Genomic DNA, 25,079 nt, shown 5'->3' with positions numbered 1-25,079 from the left:
CAACTTCTTCACAAATCTAAACTAACTAGTGATCAATTTTTCGTGCTATTCAAATTCATAACTTAAGTCCACATGCAAAAGAAACAAGCCTGTGCATAATCTGGGCCACCTGAGGGGGGCGGGGGGCAATTAATAATCACCCAGAACAAGAAGGACAGAGAAAGGAGGTTAGTGAGAGCTAAGAGAGGCATGAGATAACTAGAAGTGATCAAATTAAGCTTCCAAAAACTTTGGCTGAATGTCAGGAAGGAATATCGTAAGATATGATGTTTTATTATGAAAAATGTCTTAAGTACAGAAATACCCCTACTTAAATAAAGATACTGAATTTAATATAAATGTTATAAATTAGATGTCTATAGTGTCTTATTCAGCAAATAGCTATTTCAATGAAATGGAAAATGGCTACCACTCTGAGGCTTTCTCAAAATTTAATCAATTGTTTCAAAAACTCAAAATAGAGTACCAAAATAAATTGTGGCATTATCCTTATCACAAAACTATCCTGACCGTGTCATCCTGAGTAAAAGATTGCTTGAGCAGTGTCAAAACAGAAATTTAAAACATTATCTTCATGAAAACTATTTAAACTGATCTTTCAAAAGCCTCTATCATTGCTTAAAATACTTACTGAAAAATACCAGAAATAAAGTTTTACACTAAAATATTTCAATGGTTATCTAAAACACTGTAATAAAAAGTAGACAGAAAATCTTTATCTACAGTTTTTATTTTATTCTCTTTCTTCTTACTAAATGTATGTTAACCAAAAAAAACGCCTCAAATGATCTAGACAAAAGCTTTTAGCTCAACACATAATTGCAAGAAAATTACAATAATTGTACCAATTAAAATAATCTTGAATGAACAGTATGTCATCTTAATGTTCCAACGGTCTGTAGAGAGATCTACTTAATTAGCTGAAATTGCTTTCCAGCGTTAGTATCAAATGTCATTTGTTAAAAGTTGAACAATTTAGAAAATAATTTAACAAAGCAATTTTACCAAACACTAAGAACCAACATTTTCTTTTTCAGCTGAATAAAGCAAGCAGATGTATCATCAAATTGCTATAAAAATAAATGAGGCTTTTTATGTATTAAAAAATTTTACTACTAGCGTTAAAAATACTATTTTCTGATTGTTTTTACCAAATCAGATTTCTTTAATAAAATAAATGAATATCAATTATATACTGCTGCTTTTTGTCTGTGGTAAATAAAACTTTTTATTATTCAAATGACAAGCAATAGCATCAAAGAACTCAACTATGGTTAACTAGAAACAGTCATCTAAGTTATTCTAACATCTTCCACTATATGATCTTTCAATATGTTGATCCAATTGTCTGTGTATAGTTTTTCATTCCAAATCATCTTAAATTTAATTGTCAATATTTTACGGAATTCTCAAAGATTCTTATTACATTGTCTTTTTCTCTTCCTTAGACTAGCTACAAAACACTCTTTGTAAGTATTTGTAAGCACACAAATCACCCTGAATCCAACCCATTCATGGATGGCAGGGCCACCAAGTGCTCAAGTCTAAAATAACGGATTAATTTAATACCAAAATAAAGTTCTCATCACCTCATTATACCTCCAATATATAATACTCTATATTTGCTTGAACAAAATAAAATATTCTCCCTACAAAAATTCACTCCAAGTTATTTTTATCTGATGAAAAATATCCCCTCAAAAACATTTCTTTGGCAAATGTTCTATTTCATAAACAGGGTGAAAAGATTACTATTATCTTCAAACTATGGGTGGTATATATTCTTGTTTGTAAGATATAATTTACTAAAAATGGAAATTTTTGAAAATTTCCTTGAACATTAGGAAGTTGTATAGCTTGAGGCTCAAATTTGGAAATTTAGAGTGAAAGTTTTAAAAGGTCAAGCAATTCTCTATCAGCAAAGAACAGTAGTTTTAGCCTGAAAAGTTTTCTATCATCCAGAAAGCAATGTTTTAGCCTGATATTGATAAAATTTGTTAATTGGTTAATTGTTTGAGCCATCACATTTTTCACTTTCCTCCACTTGTTTCGAATGTGTATCTTTACCTTCAATCAGAATTTAAGTTCCTAAACACTCAAGTATTTAAGGACAAAAGATATGTTGTATGTCATATACCCTCTAACGGTTTAGAAAAAAATGTGTGTGTGTGTATACTGAAAGAGAGAAAGCATGGGAGACAGTGCAAGTGCAAATGATAAAGCAATCGATGTAAAATCTTAACAATGAGTACATTGGTGTTCTTTGTACTATTCTCATTCCTGCAACTTTTTCATAAGTTTGAATCTATTTTTACATAGAAAACAATTTAATTAAAAAGATGTAAGTTCCTCAAGGGCATGAGATGCTCTTTATATTTGTCTCTTAATGAATCCCTCCTGGGCTAGACCCTGCAACACATCAAAGCATAAAGGACAACTATATAAGCCTTGACCCACAGTAAAAACTCACACAGAATACATGTTAACTGAAGGAAAGTCACTAGAATGGACAAACAAAAATTAAGAGAAGCCATTAGGTCTCTAACATCTACTCATCTTGGTTTCTTTAAGAGGAATTAAGATTTCAGGAAGATGTTATATTCAAATGACAATATCTAAAATGAGATCAAATTGCTCCTCATGCTTTTTGTATCTTTTCTTTTCTTCCCACCATCCTGCAAAAAATTAAATAGAAGACTCCCAAAACTATTACTACCTAATTTAAAGTACTACCCAACGATAAGGCCAAAGCTCAGTTTCACACAAACGTGCTCAGCATTTTCTATCTAGTTTAACAACATACAGGAATAAAAAATTTTCTGCAAAGAAATTAGACACTATGAATTTTTTTAAAATATTTATGATTTTGCCTAAAAACTGACTAACCTAAGAGTTGCAGATTCTAATCATACTTGACCTAATTGAAAGACAGTCCATCTTAGCTCCTACAGGATCTGAAGTGGCTAACTTGACTTCTTGGCATTTTTACATTTCAGTTCTTAAGACACTAATGAACACTGCATCTTCTGCATCTACCTGCTCCACACCTTTTAGTGGTACCGGCTGATTTTAATATTAAAATCAATCAGTCAAGTGTGGTTTGTGATTCATCCTGCCACCATGAAACAAAACAGTGTTTTTTTTTTAAAAAAAAAAAAAGCTTTCAACTGAAAGCTATCACTCTAAGAACAGGAACAGACAAGGATGCCCACTTTCACCACTCTTATTTAACATAGTATTGGAACTCCTAACCAGAGCAATCAGGCAAGAAAAAGAAATGAGGGATCCAAACTGGAAAGGAAGAAGTGAAACTGTTACTATTTGCAGATGACATGATTTTATACATAGAAAGCCCTAAAGAATACATTAAAAAAACTTGTAGAAATAATAAATGAACATGGTAAAGTTGCAGGATACAAAATCAACATACAAAAATCAGTTGCATTTCTATATATTAACAACAAAGTAGCAGAAAGAGAAATTAAGAATACAATCCCATTTACAATTGAAACAAAAAGAATAAAATTCCTAGGAACAAATTTAATCAAAGAGGTGAAAGACCTATACAGTGAAAACTATAACAGTGTCAAAAGAAATCGAAGAAGACACAAAGAAATGGAAAGATATTCCATGCTCTTGGATTGGAAAGAATTAACATACTTAAAATGTCCATACTACCTAAAGCAATCTACAGATTCAGTGCAATCCTGATCAAAGTTCCAACAACATTTTTCAGAGAAATAGAATAAAGAATCATAAAATTTATATGGAACAACAAAAGACTCTGAATAGCCAAAGGAATCCTGAGGAAAAAGAACAAAGCTGGAGGTATCACACTCCTTGATATCAAAACAAAGCTACAGTAATCAAAACAGCATGGTACTGGCACAAAAACAGACACACAGATCAATGGAACAGGACCCAGAGCCCAGAAATAAAGCCACACATCACACATCTGTGGATGGACAATTTTCGACAAGGGAGCCAAGAATATACAATCAAAAAGGAAAGTCTCTTCAATAAATGGTGCTGGGAAAACTGGACAGCCACACGCAACAGAATGAAAGTAGACCATTATCTCACACAACACACAGAAGTTAACTCAAAATGGATTAAAGACTTGAATGTAAGACCTGAAACCATGAAACTTCTAGAAGAAAACATAGGCAGTACACTCTTCAACATCGGTCTTAGCAGCGTATTTTCAAGTACCATGTCTGACTGGGCAAGGGAAACAATAGAAAAAATAAACCAGTAGGACTACATCAAACTAAAAAGCTTCTACACAGCAAAGGAAACCATCAACAAAATGAAAAGACAACCTAACAATGGGAGAAGATATTTGCAAACCATGTATCCAATGAGGGGTTAATATCCAAAATATATAACGAACTCATATATCTCAACAACAACAAAAAATAACAACCCAATCAAAAAATGGGCAAAAGATCTGAATATTTTTCCAAAGAAGATATACAGATGGCCAACAGACACATGAAAAGATGTTCAATAGCACTAATTAAAGGGAAATGCAAATCAAAACTACAATGAGATATCACCTCACTTCCATTGGAATGGCTATAATTAACAAGACAGGAAATAAGTGTTTGAGAGGACGTGGAGAGAAGGGAACTCTCATACACTGCTGGTGGGAGCGCCAACTATGGAAAACAGCATGGAGATGCCTCAAAAAATTAACAATAGAACTACCATACGATACAGCAGCTATTCCACTGCTGGGTATTTATCCAAAGAACATGAAAACACGAATGTGTAAAGATATATGTAGCCCTATGTTTTCCATGGCATTATTCACAGTAGCCAAGACCTCGAAGCAACCTAGGTGCCCATCAAGGGACGAATGGATAAAGAAGATGTGGTATATGTACACAATGGGATACTATTCAGCCACAAGAAATGATGACATCTGGCCATTTGTGACAACATGGATGGAGGGTATTAGGCTAAGCGAAATAAGTCAGAGGGAGAAAGTCAAATACCCTATGATCTCACTCATAAATAGAAGATAAAAACAACAAACACATAGAGACAGAGACCGGATTGGTGGTTCCCAGAGGGGAAGGGGAGAGGGAGGAGGGCGAAAGGCGTGATTGGGCACATGCGTGTCATGATGCATTGCATTGGTCTTTGGGTGGTGAACGTGAGGCATCTACACAGAAATCAAAATATGATGATGTACACCCGAAATTTACATATATAATGTTATAAACCAATGTTACCGCAATAAAAAAAAAAGCTTTCAATAGAGCTATGTATGTAAACATAATGATTTTCAATTACTTGCGGCATGTGTGTAAAGGTTACTGAAATCACTTGCGTGTACTAAGGGGTACAGCTCTTAGATTCATTTAATTTAAACTATGTCCTTAAGTAAAAATGCTAACAAAGCAACAAATATTTACTGAACAACTACTATGGAGACCAAAAGAAATGGAAGGAGGGAAAATTTTTAATAAGAACTAGGTACTTCACATTTGTATCCCTCTTCTCTTTTTATTTGCTCAAATCATAGCATTTTCACCCTATATTTTAATTACTTACTTATGTCTCTTCTACTGTTTTAAAATTTCTTTTTAAATTTTCAACCCACAGAAAAGTTGAACGAATAGGAGAACAAACACCAAAATATCCCTCAACTAGATTCACAAACTGTTAACATCTTGATACAGCTGCTCTCTCCTCTCCTACATACATGTGTATGTATGTGTGTGTATATATATAAACAAACACACATATAACATATACACCCAGATAGATACACACATACACACATATAACATATACACCCAGATAGATACACATATATACACACATATAACACATACACCCGGATAGACACATATATACACACATATAACATATACACCCAGATAGATACACATATATACATACATATATCTACACATATACATATACTTTTCTTTTGCCAAACCATCTGAAAATGTATTTCACACTTAAATACTTCAGCATGAATTTCCCAAAAAAACCATTACCATACCTAAGGAAATGAACATTAATCCAAAAACTCAAATTCCTCAGTTGCTCCCCAAACGTCCTTCAGTGCTCTATTTTCCTTCTGATACAGATTCCAGTCACAGTTCACACAATACATTTGTCTGTTGGGTCTCTTTAGTCTCCCCCAGAGGCCAATACGGAATCCAAGCCAGCTGTCTTATGGAATGGTCCACATTCTGGATTTGTCTGGCTCTTTCCTCATGATTAGAATCCTAGTAAAACACTTCTGGCAACAATGCCACATAGGTGATGTGGTACCTTCTAGTGCATTTTATCTAGAGGCATATGATGCTGTGCATCCAATTAATGATGCCAGGCTTGACTGTTTGATTAAGCATGTGGTGACAGCTAGATCTCTCCACTGTAAGGACTTCTCCTCTTCGTAATCATAAGTAACCTGAGGAGTGATATTTTGAGCATCTTGTTCTCCAACCACCTATCCCCAATGTTTCTTGGAACCACTGATGATGCTTGCCTGAATCAACTATTATATTGGGGTGAAAAAACGGTGATTTTTCTATTTCACTCATTCTTTCTACATTTATTAGCTGGCATTTTCCTATAATTTAAAAAGAAACAACTAATCTTTTTTTCCTCTCTTCTAAGTATTACTATGGACTCGTGAATTTTTCTTCGATATATTATAATCCATTACTACCATTTTTCTTTGTGATGTTCAAACGGGCCCAAATTGGAAAGGTGCTCCTTCAAGCTAGGTCCTGTGCTCTTCTGTCCAGACTCCATTGCATTTGAACACTTCCTTCCATACTTTCTGGCACAACAATGCAGGCTCCCCTTGAGCTTTCCCTGCCTTATACCTGGAATTAGACCCTCCTCCAAGGAGTCCCAGTACTGGAAACCAAGATCCAGGCTCCAGGTGTGCTCACCATTTTGAGGTGTTTTTGCTTCTAGGCCCTTTTGATGGACAGAGCTAAGAAAAATCTCATTAAAAATTATGAGTTAATACTTACTATCTCCAAATCCAATCTAATACCATAGTGCTCTTCCTCAATTTCTCCCATTCAATATTTATATCTCCCCTTTCCCACGGGAAAACACTGGTTCCCAAAAATATCTATTTATTCATTTACTCTATCCTGCGATACACTCAAAAGGATTTCAGAAGTATAATAACAATACTATTACCAACAAACCTATTAAATTCAAGATTTCTCTGCAGTTAATTTTGTCCTCAGAATATATTCTACTAAGAATAGAGTCAGAGTACTGAGCTCAAAGGTGCTTGAATTAAGTATTTTCTCTGTGTGGTTATGTTACCAAGTTCACGTACAGTTAGGATCTTTTACTTCTGTCTGTATTCAATATTAGGGTTTGCTTTTTTTCATCTTTTTAAATTTTATTTTTCGAATATGACTTGCAAGTCAAACTATATAAAAACGTATATTCCGAGATGTCTTATTTCCCATCTAAGCATCTTCTATAGGTAAACATTTCCATAAGTTTCTGGTTTATCATTCCCATGGGTTTGCTTTACATTTTTATGAAAAAAAAAAAAAACATGTACATATTTATATATGAATGTTCTTATTCCTCCTCCTTTTTTTTTTTTTAAAGATTTTATTTTTTCCTTTTTCTCCCCAAAGCCCCCTGGTACATAGTTGTATACTTTTAGCTGTGGGTCCTTCTAGTTGTGGCATGTGGAATGCCACCTTAGCATGGGCTGATGAGTGCTGCCATGTCCGCGCCCAGGATCCGAACCAGCGAAACCCTGGGCCACAAAGCAGAGAACGCAAACTTAACCACTCGGCCCTGGGGCCAGCCCCTCCTCTTTCTTTCTACAGAAACAGCAGAATGTTATATACTCTTTTGCGCTTTGCGTTTTTCACTTAATAATATATCCTGGAATTCCTCCATATCAAATGACAGTTTTTCCTCATTCTTTTCTACAGCTACAAAATACTCTATTATCATGGATGTGCCACAATTTATTCAACCAATGCTCCTATAAGTGTGCACTGAGTTATGTTGCAACAGATAATGTCACAATAAAGAACCTGTAAAGTACTGTTTTGTATTCGTGCAAGCGTATGCTCAAAAGAAATTTCTGTAAGTGGGATTGTTGGATCAAAAAGTAAATACATATGTACTTGTTCATCATTACATCTCCATCTAGAAGCAGGACCTGCAAATAGTAGACACTTAGTAAATTTTTGTTTGATTGAACTTAAATATGAATATTTTTGAGTGATTTAAAAAGCTTTTCTTTATTTTCACATCTCTCCTGCTTCTATCTCCTAGGAACACAGATTTTCTCTCACCACTTCCTACCCTCTTCACAGAACATGCAGGGGGCCCAGGGCCAGGACTCCAAGCAGGTAGCCTTTGAAACGTGACAACTGATCAACATTTCTGTAATCCTGAGACACAGTATACTTCTAAGCCTTCTATTCAATTAAAGGAAGGTAAAGAGACTGACTTGAGTCCTTTCTGTACCCAAACCAAAGACTGACATGGACTATTTACTCTATTAAAAGATAGACAGACAGACAGATAGATAGATATGGGGGAAAAAAGGAAAACTGAAAAAGGTGATAACTATTTAAAAAGAGAAAACTAATGTTTTTATGAAGGCAAAGAAAAATTGTAGAAAAAACAATATAGCAACATCTGCTTAATAAGTTAGTTGTTTTTGGACTAAAGACAATTTATATTAAACATCTTATATATTAAATACTAAATAGAATATTACTATCTTATAATATTCTAGAAAGAAATGGGGAACACAAAAATGTAAAAACTTCCAACATTTAATTTCATCCTAAAATTTCAATTTCTTAAGCACTTCAGACAATGCCAGAGCTTAAGGAAACCCAGATGAAAGCACCCTGTCATGAAAGGCAGCACAGTACACTCAGCGCAGCGACTCTGGAGCCAGACTGCCTCACTTCAAACCCCAACTCTACCATTTATTGGCTGTAAGACTTTCAGCAAGAGCCTTACCTTCCCTGGGCTTCAACTTTCTCGTGTGTAAAATGAGAATAATAGTACCTACTACCTCACAGCTTGTGAGAATAAAAGGAGTTAAAACGTGAAGTGTTTAGAACAGTGACCAGGACATCAGTAGTTGATGGAGTCTGAAAGAGCTGGATTGAAACAGCTCTGCTCCTTGAGAGCTGAGTGACTTTAGAAAGCCACTCAAACTTTCTGAACCACAATGTCCCTTGTTAACAACGTGGACCGTTCGAACCACCTGACTGACCTTCACAAAGGTTCATGAGTACTAAGGCACCTCACGGAGAACCCGACAGTGAGGAAGAAAGGTTGGTGATACGTATGCCCAAGGGGCAAATGTTAACGCTGAGCACTTCCCCTCCTTACACAAGGACGCTTGAGAGACAACCAGCTCTCCTGTTCCCACATTTTCACATTTCTTGAAACCAAATGTTACTCTAGAAACAGTACCAATTCAGAGAGACTCTTAAGAATCCAGTTCATAGTTCCCAAATGAAAGCTTATCCTTTTCTCTGACATCTGTTTATTTACACACAAAGAATAACTACCATTTCTCAAGGATAAGGATTACCTGTCCAGGCTAATTAGGACTTTATGTAAAAATACACCATGTGAAAAATAAAGACCATTATATAGGTATGAATTATTATTAAGAAGTTGAAACTTTTAAAAGGTTAACTTTTAACTGTTTAATAATAACTGTGCTCATCTAGCAAACATTCATAATCACACAGCACCTTGTTGTGACACAAACGTTTATTCATGAAATAAACCAATATTTTACTACACAATTGAGGGAAAAACCAACCATGTATCTCACAAGATGATTCCTAAAGAACCAAAGAGCAGATGCAATTTAGTCCACTGCTCTCCAGGCCTATGGCAATTCTGTGTCACTGGCACCCACTGCAACGCCTACTTGACAGAACACACCCAGTGTAAACTGGTTGAGTTCACCATAAATTAAACTGCAAAACTGAGAGGAGCTCAAATCTGCAGGCTAATACTACAACCATCCTCTATAATTCTAACACTAGTTATTCACCTAAAAAAATATTAAATAAAATATATACACAAAAAATGGGGTTGGAAAGTAAGGAAAATCATAGGCTGACAACACTCAAAGAAAGATTATTTGAAATTTAAAAGTTTTAATATACGAATTATTCACTAAATGCTATCAGTTTTAATATTTTACTTACATGTTCAAAATAATACTTTCAATTATACCAAAGTTTCATAAAATTGTTTGCATAGTTTCCTTGTATTATCTTTTTTCTAACAGAATTTATTTAGAGTAGCAACTGAAAACCATGAAGGTATTAAGTGTTCTGGTAAACAAAAAGGATTATAATTTTATGTGTGAATTTGACAAGAAATTGGTAACTCTTAAAACTTTATATACTTGACATGTCACTGAGCCTTAACTGCATGTCTTTTTTTGGGGGGGGGGGGCGAGGATTAGCCCTGAGCTAACATCTGCTGCCAATCCTCCTCTTTTTGCTGAGGGAGGCTGGCCCTGAGCTAATATCCATGCCCATTTTCCTCTACTTTATATGTGGGATGCCTACCACAGCATGGCTTGCCAAGCAGTGCCATGTCCGCACCCAGGATCCAAACCAGCGAACCCCGGGCTGCCAAAGTGGAACGTGCACACTTAACCACTGTGCCAACATGCCAGCCCTTCTTTTTTTTTAAATGTGCAATCCTCACAATGACCGTTTTTTTTTAAGATTGGCACCTGAGCTAAAATCTGTCGCCAATCTTTTTTTTTTTCCTTTCATCTTCTCCCCAAAGCTCCCCTGTACATAGTTGTATACTCTAGTTGGAGGTCCTTCTAGTTGCGGCATGTGGGATGCCACCTCAGCATGGCCTGATAAGCAGCGCCATGTCTGCACCCAGGATCCAAACCAGCAAAACCCTGGGCACCAAAGTGGAGCGTGCAAACTTAACCGCTCAGCCACCGGGCCAGCCCTAACTGCATGTCTTTCAAGAAAAAATTTAACCATTTCTTTACTAGAAGTAGAAATTTTAAAAGTACTTCAAATAACTGACAATAAAAATTCCTTTATTGTTTAATGTAAAGAAAGTTTTCTAGCCAGTATTCACAGTTCCCAAGATCCTCCTGCACCTCCTGTGAAAATACCTGCACTAATGATTTAGAAAACATAACCTCGTTAACATTCCAGGAAGACACACTAAAAAATAAAATGGAAACAATGTTTTAAGGTTTGTATCTCATGGATATAAATACACAAAGCCAAGAGGACTATTAATTAAACATTTTTTTATCATATAGGTTACACTGACAAAGGAATATATCCAAAAAAGCTGTAAACTTTACATGACGGGACATACACTTGTGCTAATACAACAAAATTATAATGGGATTCATGAGAGAGATTAATTGAATCCAAAAGTGTACATATTATACATACTATTTTCTACTTATTTTGCTTTAAATGTATTAAGTTTTTTCTGAAAAGTCAACTCAATCTAAGATAAAGTTAAATTTTTTTTAAAAAGTTAAATATAAAGAGGTCAAAGTACCTTTCGTAGATAGTTTTTAATGTCATTTGGTCTGGAATACCTTCAGTCTCTTCCAAATATAATATGAGCCATGAAGTTCGGTATGGCCACTGCTCAGTAAGGTTGATCCAGCTAGCGAGCCTGTCCCAGTTGAAACTAATCTGGTTGGCTCTGAGTAATCGCCCTTTAGGGAATACAAAAACATTTTTAAATTAATAGATGTATAATGTTATGTTAAGCAAAACATTCAGTATACTTACAAATGATCTAACTTTAAATCTCTGAAATTTGCCATTTAGTTTACTACAAATTCAAACCTAGTATTTATATGGCTTCTATAATCCAAAGAGCTATCCTGGAAAGCTTCTAGAGCTTAAACACAATTCTGTTTAATTCCAAAGTAATTTTTTTGTGTGATTTGCCACTAGTGCTATACACTGCTTTGACCACATAAATTCAGGCAAAAATCTTTCAGAACTGTGTGTCAGACAGTCTCAATTCTGCCCATAATCATACAACAGAACACCAATGCACCCATGATGGGCCCCATCCTCTACAGCACCGTCTAAGAAACTATGGATAAATCCAAATATGCTGGTCCTTTCTTGTTTTATTATGGGTCAAGGTGCAAGCCCATATACTTTCATTTTTAGGTAGTAAGGGCGGCCTATGTAAGTACCTACCAAGTGAGCTGTAATGTCTCTCTAAAACTTGTTTACATATTTTTTTAAAATCCTGTCTATCCATGGGGTTTTTGGAAGACTCCAATTCAGTGTTCTACCACGGGGCATGCCGACACGTGGACAGCTGCAATCAAACACTCAGAACAGATGCTTTGTTTCACTGCTTCATCAATTTTCCCTTGATTTCACCGAAATTCCAAACTGCTTATATTATCCCTTTTTAACTTTAAACACTGTCAGTTTTACCTCATCATTATCAGTTTAGTTTATATCCAGATCATGATAACGATTTGTTTTGGTCCCAATATGAATGATCCTCTTCCTTCTACTGACAGATACAGATATATAACCTTGCCCTCCAATTCTCCCCGTATCCCCAGACTCTCACTTCCTCAGTGAATCTGCTTACATATGAAAACTACATTATCATCACTGGATTCTTGGTTCCCTGGAAAGTGGGACCCGGTCTGGTAGATCAATGACAGAGTCTCTACCTTCAGTCCAAGTGAGCTACAGTCACAAGCACTTGAGAGCTACAAAAATGCACTACAGTATCACAATTATTGTACACTAATGCTGGGGATAAAATGCTTAACAAAATAGATATGGTCCACGAGGCTTACACTCCAGTGGGGCAGATGAATAAATCAAACAAAAAGCATTAAATGAATTAATCACAAATTGTGATGAGCAGAGCTCTACTCTCAGTAGAATGTAAATAGGTTGACAGAGAACTAAAAGTTAAAAAAAACTAGGCAACTAGAAGTAAGGCATTAAAAAGTGCTTGCCAAACTGACCTTATACTTCTTGAACTTTTAAAGATGAAAAAACTGGTGAAAAACTTTTAGAACTGAATTGAGATATAGGTTACAACAATATAAGTACTAATTTTCATCCCATAATGATTGGACTTGACCTCCCAAATAATAACCTGTGGGAAGGCAGTGAAGATTTCAAATCTAACTACGTTTGCTTCACTGAGCTTTTGAAACTCACTCATTCAGTCGGGTACTGGTGACAGACATCAAAGACTCACTCCTCACCCTCAAAGAGCTCAAGAGTGCACGAGCAGAGACGGTAAATGGAAACCAATACGACACTATGAGATAAGACTGCACCAGAGACAGACACGCGGTGCTGTGAGAAAACACAGAAAGCACACCAAACCCAGACACAGCACTTAGCGGAAGATTTCCTAAGAAGGCAGCCAGTAGACCCGAGCTCTGCGGGATGAGCAGGACTCAGTCTGGTGAAGGAGGGCTGAGGCAAGGGAAGGGAAGAGAGTTAGGGTACTCAAACAAAGGGGACAGCAAATGCAGAGTCACGAATTCATGAAACTGGTAGAGAGAGAGAGTTGGAAAACTATTTTAACAGTATGAGTGAATAAAAATGACGTAAGTGTTCTAACTATTCTAGCATATAATAGTTAATAATAAAGCAGGAGCAAGAAAAAATTTTGCCCTGAATGTGTCTATTTTTAAATTTTATCCTTCAAACAACCCATTAAAACAAATTTTAAATGAAGCACATTTGATAAAATGAAGCACAATTTTTAAGTAGGAAAGCACTTAACTAAATACCCACCAATATTTTATCTACTAAAATCCCAAATTACTGCTGACATTAGTCCCATCTCTTTTATGATTTTCCTAAGAGTCGCAACTATTTCCACAGTGCTCAACAGATAATATCATGTATTTTTACATATAAGGGAATGGGAGCTACTAGAAATTAATTAACATGCTCAGGGCTCAAACCCAAATCTTTTGCCTTCAGATTCTATCCAAATAAAATATATTCCGCTATATACATCTAACTAATGTTACCTAGTTAAATGAAAAATTTATCATGAAAAATATAAAAAATCCATTAAAATAAAAAAATTTAAATCTGTAAGTTATTTTTCAACATAACATTTTGATATTTAACCAATAAAACTAAAGATATTAAGGTGCTTATATAAAATGAAAATTTTACCTAGAAATCTTTCCTTTTCAGGCGGAGTGACTTAAAGTACACTTAAATAAAAACATTCCCAGGGCCAGCCCGGGGGTGCAGACCCTGGGGGTGGACCTGCACACCACTGATCAAGTCATGCTGTGGTGGCATCCCACGTATAAAAACAGAGGAAGATGGGCACAGACGTTAGCTCAGGGCCAGTCTTCCCCCTCAAAAAAAGTTTCTGATATAACAATCTAGAAAGACTGCTGAACAGCTGAAGACTAATCATAGAGAAATTCTTACAATTAAAAACGAGGCTTTAGTAAAACACTTTGGGGGCCAGCCCCGTGGCATAGTGGTTAAATTTGGTGCACTACACTTCAGAGGCCCAGGTTTGCAGGTTTAGATCCCAGGTGCAGACCTACACCACTCATCAGCCACGCTGTGGCGGTGACCTACATACAAAATGGGGGAAAGATGGGCACAGATGTTAGCTCAGGGCTAATCTTCCTCAAGCAAAAAAAGAGGAAGACTGGCAACAGATGTTAGCTCAGGGTGAATATTCCCCAGCAAAAAAAGGGAAAATGCTTTGATTCTACTCTGAAATGTGTAAACATTATTTTTTTAAATGTGTATCTTGATATCAACTGTTAAATGAGAATAACTTAGTCATCTTCAGAGTGCCTGGAAAGGTCTAAATATAACCCAAAGTCCTTACTACGGATTTGAGGCCTATAAGAGCCCAAATGAACTAGCCACTGGCTGTTTCTCTGACATCACTTCCCACTACTCTCCTTTTTGCTCCCCAAACTCCAAGAAGACTGGCCTCCAACTGTTCTTTGGATTCCACCTGAGAGTATTTACACTTGCTATTCCCCTCCGCTTAGAATGCTTTTCTCAAGATACTTGTCAAATTCGGTTCCCACTTCATTCAGGTCTCTGATTCATTCAACAACAGTGTCCCAAACATTGTTGTGAGTACTGAAGAAAGAGAAAATAAGACAGACAAAAATCCTGGCCGCGTGGGTGTCACATTCTACCAAGGGGAGATAGACAAAAAATAAAATAAATAAGTAAATGATACAGTGTATTAGAAAGTAAAATAAAGCAGTGAAGGGATAAAGCAAGGAGTGTCAAAAAGGGGGTGTAATTTGATGTAAGATATGAGGGCCGGTTTCATTGAAAAGGAGACATTTAAGCAAAGACTTAAAAGGAGGTAAGAACACCCATCATGCATCTGTCCAAAGAAAGATCATTACAGGCAGAAGAAACAGCAAGTGCAGAAGCCTTAGGCAGGAGCATGCCCGATCCTTCCAGAACAGAAAGGGATGGAGGAGGAGAGTAGTAGAAGATGAGGTCAGAGGCAGGGAAAGGGGTAGAGAGAGACAGAAGAAAAAGGACCTTGTAGGAAACTGTAAGGACTTAGATTTTTATTTTCAGTGAAATGGAGAGACATACTAAGAGGTTTTTTTTTTTCCCCTAAAGATTGGCACCTGAGCTAACAACTGTTGCTAGTCTTTTTTTTTTTTCCTGCTTTTTTTCTCCCCAAATCCCCGGAGTACATAGTTGTATATTTTTTTAGTTGTGGATCCTTCTAGTTGTGGCATGTGGGACGCCACCTCAACATGGCCTAACGAGTGGTACCATGTCCACGCCCAGGATGCAAACCCTGGGCAGCCGAAGTGGAGTGTACAAACTTAACCACTTGGCCACGGGGCCGGCCCCCATACTAAGAGTTTTGAGCAGAGAAATAACATGATTGGCTTCTATTTTAAAAGGACCGCTGTAGCTGCCACATGGAGAAGAAACTGCAGAGAAAACAAGTAGAAGCAGGGAGAGCAGTGACAAGGCCATTAATACAGACAAGACATCATAATGCACTGGGTAAGGGCAGTATGTTAGAAATGGTAAAAAGTGGTCAGATTCTGGTTACAGTCTGCATATAAAGAATTTACTACAGATTGGAGGTGGTATATAAAAGAAAGATATCTCTGCCCAAGGAACTGGAGAAAGAATTAGATTAACTGAGATGGGAGACTATAGGTGGATTAAGTTTGGGGCAGAGGATTAAAAGTTCACTTTTAGACATGTTAAGTTTCACACATATATTAGACACCATTAGATTTCAAGTCGGCAACTGGAGAGCAACAGAGCTGAAGATGCATATTTGAGAACCTTCAGCATACATATAATATTCAACCTCTGGGACTAAATGAGATCAACACGGATCTGGTCTAGATAGAAAAAGGAAGAACCAAGGACTGCTCCAAGGGCATTCCAACGCTAAACAGTAAGAGGAGATGAGGTTTTTATAGCACTTATCTTTATATCACTTTACATCTTGATCTCTTCCCCAATAGGGCAAGAACATTATATTGTTCACTGCTTATCTCCACAGTGCCTAGACCAATGCCTGGCATATCTAGACACTCACTATACTTCTGTTAAATAAGTACATAAATATTATTGATAATATGCTAAAATATTTCCATTGTAGAACATAATCAAGTATAATGAGGTTTGACACCTCACTTAAAGGGATTCAATTACCAAAAATATTGTGAATATATTACATACAACCACACTTGCAAAATAGTTCCATAGCATGCACCCCAATGTTAGTATAAAAACAAATTCCAGTGTAACCATCAAAACAAAGTTAACACTAGTCAATATGACAAAGTGCCATTCAATACCATGCAAAGAAAGAAACATATTTTACAAACCAAATTACAAATATTTATAAGTAAGCATTAACATGGTGGAGAGCAGAATTCCATGCAAGGAATTCAGTCATCGGGCAATAATCTTCAATCTATTATCAATATTTTTTATTTAAAATATCATTTGAAAACTAGAACAGAATAGCAGCATATAAAATCTGAATTTCAACATTTTAAATTATAAGTTAATTAAGACATCCCATATTCATGGATTGGAAGACTTAATATTGTTAAAATGTCTACATTACCCAAAGTGACATACAGATTCAATCAAATCTCTGTCAAAATCCCAATGACATTTTTTGCAGAAACAGAAAAATCTATCCTAAAATTCATATGGAATCTCAAGGGAACCTGAATAGCCAAAACAATCCTTAAAAAGAAGAACAAAACTAAGGGACTCAGAGTTTCTGATTTCAAAACTTACTACAAAGCTACAGTAATCAAAACAGTGTGGTAGTGGCATAAAGACAGACATATAGACCAACTGAATAGAATAAGAGCCCAGAAATAAACCATACACATATGGTCAAATGACTTTTCACAAGGGTGCCAAGATCATTCAATGGAGAAAGGAGTCTCTTCAATAAATGGTACTGAGAAAACAGGACATCCACACGCAAAAGAATGAAGTTGAACCCTTACTTAACACCATATGCAAAAACTAACTCAAAATGTAAGACTTAAAACAATAAAACTCTTAGAAGAAAACATAGGACAAAAACTTCACTACAGTGAATTTGGCAATAATTTCTTGGATATGACACCAAAGGCACAGGTAACAAAAGAAAAAACAGACAACTGGACTTGATGAAAATTTTAAAATTTTGTAAATCAAAAGACACTATCTACAGAGTAAACGGGCAACCCATAAGCTGGGAGAAAATATTTGCAAATCATATATCTGATAAGGGTTTAATATCCAGAATATACAGAGAATTCCTAAAACTCAGTAATAATAATAAAAAAAAAACCAATTCAAAAATGGGCAAAGGACCTAAACAGACATTTCTCCAAAGAAGATATACGAATGGCCAATAAGCACACAAAAAGATGCTCAACATCACTAATCACTAGGGAAATGCAATTCAAAACTACAATGAGATACCACCTCACACCCATTAGGATGGCTACTATCAAAAAAACAGACAAGTGTTGACAAAGATATAGAGCAATTGGAACCCTGTGCAGTGTTGGTGGAAATGTAAAGTGGTACAGTCACTGTGGAAAACAGAATGAATGTTCCTCAAAAAACTAAAAATAGAAATAGCCAGCAAATCCACTTCTAAGTATAGACTCAAAAGAATTGAAAGCAGAGTCTCAAAGAGATACTCATACACCCATGTTCATGGCAGCATTATTCATAATAGCTAAAACGTGGAAGCAACCCACGTGTCCATCAACAGATGAACGAATAAGCAAAATGTGGTATATACATACAATGGAATAATATAGCCTTAAAAAGGAAGGAAATTCTGACCTACGCTATAACATGGATGAACCTTGAAGACATTATGCTAAATGAAATAAGCCAGTTAGAAAAAGACAAATACTGTACAATTCCACTTATATGAGGTACTCAGAGTAGTCAAAATCGGAGGCAGAAAGTATAATGGTGGTTGCCAGAGGCTGGGCGGAGGGCAGAAGGGGGAGTTACTATTTAATAGGTATAGAGTTTCAGTTTTACAAGATGAAAAGAATTATGAAGATGGATGGTGGTGATGGCTACACAACAATGTGAACGTATTTAATACCACTAAACTGTAAAAATGGTTGAGATGGTAAACTTTATGTTAATATGTATTTTATTTAACACAATAAAAAAAGAAAAAATATTTCATTTGAAACCTTAAACAGAATAGCAGCATATAAAATCTGAATGTCAACATTTTAAACTATAATTATACTCAGTTATACAAATTATCATAAAATTATCTTTATACAAACAGAAAAATCTGAGATGAAATAAAAGACTTTTTAAATCATCAAGCTTTAAAGTAGTGTACAACTGATGGTTGATTTTCATTGTCAAAACTAATACTGGTTTTATTAGATACACTTCATGCAAATAAAACTGGTGTTCAGCAGTACAAACATCAACATACAAATGGTACATTCCTTTGTTTCTGAAACTGAACTGCTTTGTTAATGTTAAAGCTTATTATCTACCATAAGACAAAAAGAAACAAAAGTCACCTGTCACAGAAACAATATTAAGTAGCCTTCTCATAGTCTGAGGACTTATGTCGCTGAACCAGTCCTCCGTAACTAGTAGTTTTGTGAGGTCAAAGGACATCTGCCGAGTGACCGTCCGCTGCATCTGCCTTCTCCGGTAAGTGTCCTGAAACAGTGCATCATCAATGAGAACGAGTCCATATGCCAAGTCCAAGAACTTACGGCTTTCTGAGAAGTTAGTATATGTTCATGACAACAACAAAAAAATCCAAAATTTTAGTCTAAGGGAAAGATCATATAATAATAAAAAGTATTATTATTCCCTGAGGCAGAATCTTTACAGAATAGTTTTAAAATAATATTAGCAGCAACTGCATCAAATGCTATGGTTTAGCTTCAGATGTATTTTTGATTTATAATTGTGCAGTTAAAGAAAGCTCAGTGCATTGAAGATTATAAGTAGGCAGAATTAGGTAAAGAGAATTCAGTTCAACTGTTATAGGAGCTCAGTATTTATAGGAACCCTGAAATAATAAAGCAAGTTACCCTTATCTAGTTTTAAGAATTCAGTATTTTGATTTTAGGTTATTTTTAAATGTGTGACAACTACCTAAAGGGCAGAGCTGCTCTAACAGCCTCACATCCGCATAAGAATTAAAGGTGCTCTCCTGGTTGGGGTGGGGTAGGGAATCCATCTAATCAGAGAGGAACAGGCACAACAAAGATGTGTACTCATCTAATGTCACGAAACAAGGGAATGGTGGAGGCAACCACAGGGAGCCCAAGAGGCCAGACTCCCAGGAGAGAAATTCAAAATGGTAAATCATACCCTCCTCTTACTTTAGTGCTAACAGTTGTCATGCATAATAGTAATTTTGCATCCATACATGCACAGACGGTCTCCGATTACAATGGTTCAACTTAATTTATCGACTTTATGATGGTGCAAAAGCCATACGCATTCAGTAGAAACCTTACTTTAAATTTTGAATTTCCATCTTTTCCCAGGCTATCAAAATGCAGTACGACACTCTCTCATGATGCTGGGCAGCGGCAGGCCCTGCAGCTCCCAGTCAGCCACACGATCATGAGTGTAAACAATCAATACACTTACAACCATTCTGCACCCACACAGCCAAGCTGTTTGTCACTTTTAGTACAGTATTCATTAAATTACACGAGATATTCAACACTTTATTATAAAACAGGCTTTGTGTTAGATGATTTTGCCCAACTGTAGGCTAATGTAACTGTTCAAGGTAGGCAAGGGTAAACCATGATGTTCGGTAGGTTAGGTATATTAAATGCATTTTTGACTTATATTTTCAATTCATGGCAGATTTATCAGGATGTAACCCCAGTGTAAGTCAAGGAAGATCGGTATAGGGTGGAGTCATAAAACCAAACATCACTGAAGACACATTTTTTAAAACATAAAATGTCCAAATTCAATGGTAGCAAACTAGAAAAAAAAAAACAAAACAGTGCCAATGCTAGCTACCTAACCATCTTTAAGCGGTATTATCACCATAACTTACCTGCAAGTGGACATCGTCCTGTCTTGTACTCCTCCCTTGTTCTATACAAAAGAGGGTTCTACAAATGGGGTAGGACAGGGACAACTAGAGGATTCAAGGAGAAGCCCAAGGTGGCTGGGAAGGGCACAAAATTGCCGTGTGGGTATAGAAGAAAGAGTCACACCTCACAGACGTTAGGGAAGGAGGAAGGCCAAGAGGAAGATAAAGTAAGGAGTTTCTGCTCACACTATAAGCCTCTTTCTCCCTTACAGCCATGGTGGCAATGGGTACCTGGAATAAATACAAACTGAAGTGGAATGAATACAGTGGCTCTCAGCCCTGGATGAAATCATTTGGGGAGCTTTAAAATCTCACTCTCAGAGATTTTGACTCAGTCGGTCTGGGGTCTGGAGCGGCACCTGGACTGAGAACAGGTGGGGAGAGGACAAGGACTCCTATACAATTTATAGTTATTACAGCCTAGGTTCAGACCTTCCCTGAAAAACCAACTGAAGCTGAAAGGAAATTCAATGATAAAAGCTATTTGATGAGCTTAACACACTATTTATGAAAAATTATTTAAGTGGTATCACCTTAGGTTTATTTGAATAATAGCAGTAAAAACATAGGGCTCAAAACAAATGGCATCTTACCCGTCTATTGAGAGCTGTCTTGCTACCGAGTTTTGTCATCTCTCCAAGACTGTTTTGTGAAACTCTTCTGTCAGCATCTTCCTGTATCCCTTAAAGAATTTATCAAGAGAGCGCTATTTGTACTAAAATTCTGTTGTATACGATATTTAAAAAGAAGTGAAATACCAACAATATTTTTCAAGGCAAAAGGTAAGTCACCATAAAAAATTATAGAACTACTTCAAACCCAAGGTACCTGAGGAACTTGATCTTTACCTGCAGTATCTGAGCACGGAATGTCCCCATTTGTCGTTGAAGTTACAAGAAACTTTCTCGCATTGCTTAGTCCACGACTATTAAGGAAAACAGGCAAATGAACTATATTGCGCATATAGTCGTGTCCATTTATATTTGAGTCACGAAGCACACTATTGAGGTTTTGGTTAATTGCCTTTATAATAATATGTGGATCACTTGCAAAAATGGCAATGAATGGGCCTTTTGAAAACAGAACTCGGACCTGTGGGAGGAAAGGTATACTTACAATATAAATTTTACATTATCCAAAGATTAAAAAATCTCTTCAAAATCTGTTACCCTTTGGTGATTATATTTTTTAAATACTATTTCTTTTTCATTGAAATATTATTCTATATGAAAACAAATTTGATTGAAGTCTCAATCTGGTTTTTCACTGACAATTTTTCACCATCTGAGAGTGATAAAACCTCAAAAGAAAACAATTAATCCTGTCTTAGTTTGAGACACTTACGATCGACATAAGAGGTAAGATCAACATCCATGGGAAATATCTGTGAATACACATCAAGTCCCAGGCACGCTGGTCTCTGCCTACAGTTACACACTGCTGCTATAACATACCTTACAGAGGGTCACTGAGGTGCCCTACTTCAACAAAAACTCCACAAATCCTGTGAGTTCCCTACTTTTCTCTCTGACTCTAACCATAACTAACTGCAAAGAAAAGCTGGAGTCACACTACGGACTTCAGAGCTACTCTATTCATTTTTTCCTCATACTGCCATTAAGCTAAAATTGTTTAAATCTATTTGTGATGAAACATGCTATGCTATGTTTCTGCATTAAAAAAATGTTTATTTTTACAAAAGAAAAAGTACTATTAATATTCCATTTGAGATATTCATGAAGTCATTCCTCTTAGCTGCCCCATATGTGACAATTACAAGTTTCAAGATGGTTAAGACATACAGTGTCCAGCATCTGGAGAACTTTGTCCTGCTCACAGGCATCTAACCCATCGATGATAACCACCAGTCTTGTTTGATTCTGAGTGAAGCTGTCAATAGTTTTTGCCATCCTGGCCATCAATTCCACTTCACACTTAAGAACCTGTGCAAAAGAAAGGATAGACAGCACTGAAGATATGAGAAAGTTAAGCATATTTCTTAAAAAGCCTGAAAGCCTTCTAACAGAAAGAAAAGAAATCCAAAGACCTCACAGCAAGTTGTGGTTCCACTTAAAACTGTAGTGAGCACTTCACAATTTACAAAGTGACTTCACGTAAATCAGAGCATTCAGTCTTAAAAAGAGGTGGATACTGTCATAGCCATTTTAAAAGGACAAACTGGGTTAAGTGACTTATTTGCCAAGATCACATGCTCTGAATGTCAAAAGACTTGAACTGAATGCAAATTCAAATGATCTAAACACCACAACACAGCTGGCTCCTGATGACGCATGACCTTGATCCAAGGAAGGGGCTACAGATATTGAATAAGGTCCCTTTTGGTTGTAAAACTATGATTGTACTTTATACATTTTGGTGGTTCAATTTGCTTATTCTATCAGGCTTTGGGGGAACTAATATTATTAGGTAAGAATTACCACGTGTGGAGTAATCTGCTCACTCCCTTGAGTATCTTATAAAAGTCTATTTTATAAAAACGTTACTGTTTTAACTTTTGCTTCTTCAAATACACATTTCCACAGGAAAAACCTGAATATAACTAAAACAAATGCGACACTGTAACACTTAGAGAGTACACTCCTAAAGCTCAACGATCATGGTAGCATATTCACATTACAATTATTTCCTAATTATGATGAGTGCTTACTTTCATGAATCCTTCACTTTTCAATTTGTGCAGTTTGGAGGCAGCATTATGGAGGCGTTTCCTTTGAGAATTGAGGAGAGAGTCCAGCACCTGCCACCACGTACGACAGTTCAGCAAAAAGGCCAATCCCACTACAGACGCAATTGATATGAGGACAGCATTCACTGTCAGATGTTTTGGGTCAACTCTGAATATAGCCAGAAGAGTGATTCCAGCAATAATGCAGCCAAAGATAAAAAGGAAGATGACAAAAGATGGAAGACAACACGTTTTCTTCCATTTCTTTTTACCTGTAATACAACAAATGGTTTTGAAAATTATTTACATATCAAGTATCTGGAAAGAAAATCCTAATCATTACAGTGACAGCATGATGAATCTGATGTTCAATTCATGTTTTTGTGGGTATGCACTGAACACTCATCCCATCCTCAACCCCTACACACACACAAAGAAGAAGGAGGGGAGTCCCACCCTGTGTATCTTCAGTCTTGAATACTCGAAAAAGCCTGGTTGCCAAAAAGCCAAACTCTCTTTCACAAGCATCTGAGAGGGTCGCGATCATTTCAGCCATTGACGTTTCTCCACCTACACTGGACAGCCTGTTGTAATCTGTAAACAAAAACCTTAGGGAAAGAGAAAATAAAACATTACTCAGATACCTAAAAAAACAAATAATTTCAACATATCTCATCTCTGTACCATTTACCCTACATTTTACACTTCTTTCAAAATATTGTTTTTAAAATTCTGAGGAAAAAGAACTTGTAATTAGGTATCTTCCATTTCTAACATCTTACATACCTTTCTTAGAAAAAGACAAAAACAGAAGTTAAATGCAGCAGAGTTATATGAAGTAATTCTGACTAAAGGCAGAAGGGGAAAAAGTTATGACAGAGCTTAGACGAGGAATCAGACATCTGGACAGAGATCTCATGATACAGCAATTAAAAGGTGGCACCCCACATCAGGATGTAGCCGAAAAGAGCTGCACAAAGAAAGTTTTCTAAGCACCAACTGAAGAGATTAGAACCTTGAGAAAATACTATGGTCGTTAAGAATTTAATGCCACGTCAAAACTCAAGTTTTAGAATCTTTTATTTATAACTTAAACACGTACAGGGATTTAGAAATAAGTTGTAAAGCAATCATTTCACAGTTGTTCTTTGAAATAATTATTTTTATTTTGATTCTCTGAATGGATATTATTTCTGCAATAGTTCCCTTTTTCCCCTTTCATCCCTAAATTAAACTCTCATCTTAATCCAGTGGGTTGGCATTGCTTTCAAAATACAATCTAGGATCATACTGTCATATATTGTGTGGTCTTGATTTATGCTATTTTAATTGCTCAAACTTTTTAAACAATATCATCTCATTAATTTAAAATATTTTTATTTTCTGTAAAAATATTCCAATTCTATTCTATGTTTTCTTTTTAACTTTTTCATTTTTAAATTCTTTTCTTAATACTTAATCCTATATGCTAATTACTTGCAAGCTTTTACCTTTTTCTCTTACAGTTTTCATGTTTTATCTGGTTTGCCCTATTTACTTTCATCTTAAATTACACATATTTTATCTTATAATAATTTTTAAGTTCTTAATCTTTTAGCACATACTTAAATATTTTCCTAATTTCTACTGAATTCCTTCTGCTTTCACTTCTCTAATCTTTGGGGTTTTTTCATTTTACTTTCCTCTGGAGCCCTCTATCTTTCCTTTACTCCTTGACGTACATGCTTTTCTTCTTTTCTGAACTGTTTGCTCATAC

At 35.9% G+C, this 25,079-nt stretch overlaps 1 protein-coding gene across 8 annotated transcripts in view; it reads right to left on the bottom strand.

Moving 5' to 3' along the window:
• KIDINS220 (kinase D interacting substrate 220) overlaps positions 1–25,079 on the bottom strand; it is a 111,253-nt gene that overhangs the window by 38,659 nt on the left and 47,515 nt on the right. For all 8 annotated transcript variants that reach the window (XM_046660113.1, XM_046660116.1, XM_046660118.1 and 5 more), the window contains exons 16-22: positions 23,780–23,931; positions 23,306–23,595; positions 22,440–22,580; positions 21,486–21,729; positions 21,231–21,319; positions 19,082–19,226; positions 11,560–11,722 (exon numbers count right to left, since the gene is read on the bottom strand). In XM_046660113.1, the coding sequence (XP_046516069.1) occupies positions 11,560–11,722; positions 19,082–19,226; positions 21,231–21,319; positions 21,486–21,729; positions 22,440–22,580; positions 23,306–23,595; positions 23,780–23,931 (1,224 nt within the window). The remainder of the gene's footprint in view (positions 1–11,559; positions 11,723–19,081; positions 19,227–21,230; positions 21,320–21,485; positions 21,730–22,439; positions 22,581–23,305; positions 23,596–23,779; positions 23,932–25,079) is intronic.

This window comes from Equus quagga, chromosome 5, assembly GCF_021613505.1.
Source record: "Equus quagga isolate Etosha38 chromosome 5, UCLA_HA_Equagga_1.0, whole genome shotgun sequence".
In the NCBI taxonomy this organism is placed as follows: Eukaryota; Metazoa; Chordata; class Mammalia; order Perissodactyla; family Equidae; genus Equus; species Equus quagga.
This window is presented reverse-complemented; position numbering and strand designations above follow the sequence as displayed.